The sequence below is a fragment of the Cynara cardunculus genome (genome assembly GCF_001531365.2).
Source record: "Cynara cardunculus var. scolymus isolate 2C chromosome LG 15, CcrdV1, whole genome shotgun sequence".
Lineage (NCBI taxonomy): Eukaryota > Viridiplantae > Streptophyta > Magnoliopsida > Asterales > Asteraceae > Cynara > Cynara cardunculus.
Genome location: NC_037542.1, coordinates 14082956 through 14084500, shown reverse-complemented (window position 1 = coordinate 14084500; position 1545 = coordinate 14082956). Strand labels below are relative to the sequence as shown.

The 1545-nt window shown below is 36.5% G+C and overlaps 1 protein-coding gene across 1 annotated transcript; it reads left to right on the top strand.

Annotated features, from left to right (window-relative positions):
• The first annotated feature begins 562 nt into the window (after positions 1-562).
• On the top strand, positions 563-1404 carry LOC112528568. The gene is made up of 3 exons (XM_025139590.1): positions 563-568; positions 676-783; positions 871-1404. Exons 1-3 carry the CDS (start codon positions 563-565, stop codon positions 1402-1404), a joined length of 648 nt encoding a protein of 215 aa, XP_024995358.1.
• The last annotated feature ends 141 nt before the right edge of the window (positions 1405-1545 follow it).

Sequence of the window (1545 nt, the reverse complement as noted above, 5' to 3'; positions counted from 1 at the left end):
TTATCCTTGATAAAAACTAGCTTCTTACTCCTGTCTTTAGATTATGTTAAAAAACATTAGAATGAATTTATAGCTACCAGATTTGTGTATCACTAATTTTTATAGCTCTAGGATCAAKAAGAAAATGTTYTTTCTTCACTGGGAGTAASTCATCATGTTAAGCTCAAGTGAACAATGTCACTCCGGAAATATTGCTGCTGTTTTCTTTTTAAACTGGCAAATAGAATAACATGTACAAGATCCTCCATCCATGTGATAAGTTGATTGCCTGAGGTCATTGTGGATAGTTTTGTCAAATTAATACCATTTACCTCCACTTTCTATTTTATGGGTCCAGAATCAAATCTGCAGTTCTTCTCAAACAACATGAGAAAAAATGAAAATGTTGCTAAAAGTTGCCATCTTTATTTTCGTTATATTGCAAATTTTTGAGCTTTTTAAAAGTTCTTTCTTTTATGATTGATATTAGTCATGGATGAGAATGTGCGTGTGAAGTGGACAAACGAACTTACCAAACGGTTTCTAGAGACTTGTATAAAAGAGGTCAATAAGGTGGGTCGAAATGGAGGTAGTCTTCGCAAGGAGACTTGGGTGCAAGTGGCAACCAAACTTGAAGAAGTTTGCCATGTAAAACTCACTCAGAAACAACTGAAAAACCAATATGATTATTTGAAGGGAAAGTATTCGGGATGGGTGTACCTACGGAATAAAACATGGAATCTTTATGACCCTGAAATGAATACGTTCACCCTAACTAATCAAGAATGGGAAGATTTTTTCAAGGTTAGTTTTTATTTTTTTTTACCTTTTTWGATATTATAGACAAAAACACGAGCAACATTTAAATAATAATACTTAATTTGGATGCAGGGACATCCAAAGGCCCGAACATTGAAGACATCACCATTGATATACCCTGATTTATGCATAGCTTTGTTCGAGGGGACTTCTGCTACTGGATCTCGTGCGTATTCCCCTAGTTCAACCCGTGAGAGGATTATGATTTCATCTTCATCATTTACATCCAATATCCCTGCTACTCAAGAAACTGAAAACGAGGGGGATGGAGATGAGGAGGAAGGACCTTCCGTCAATATTGCAAGCACAACTCCATCTAGACCGAAGAAGAAGACTAAAACCAAGGTCGACATGGATGAATTGGCTCTAGAGATGAGGGGTGCACTTCAAACACTTGTTACACAAAATGCCTCAAACCTAAGTGCTCGTATGGAACGGTTGAACACTCTTGACCTTGATAAAAGGGATCCTCTTTATAGAGCARYCRTTGACATTTTTGGGCAGTCAACGTTATTAAGAGAGACATGGTTGACGATCCCTTTAGACGCTGAAGAATTAACAGATTGGATTTCAAGGACGGCAAGACGATTGGGCTTGATGGATTAGTTATTAGAATTTGAACTAGTGGCTTCGTTGTGCATTTTATATTTGAACATGTTATTTGCGTATATGTTTGATTTCAGACTACTTGGTTATGTATTTTGGAAGTTGAACAATCAACGTTATTTGGTAATGTGTTTGACTATA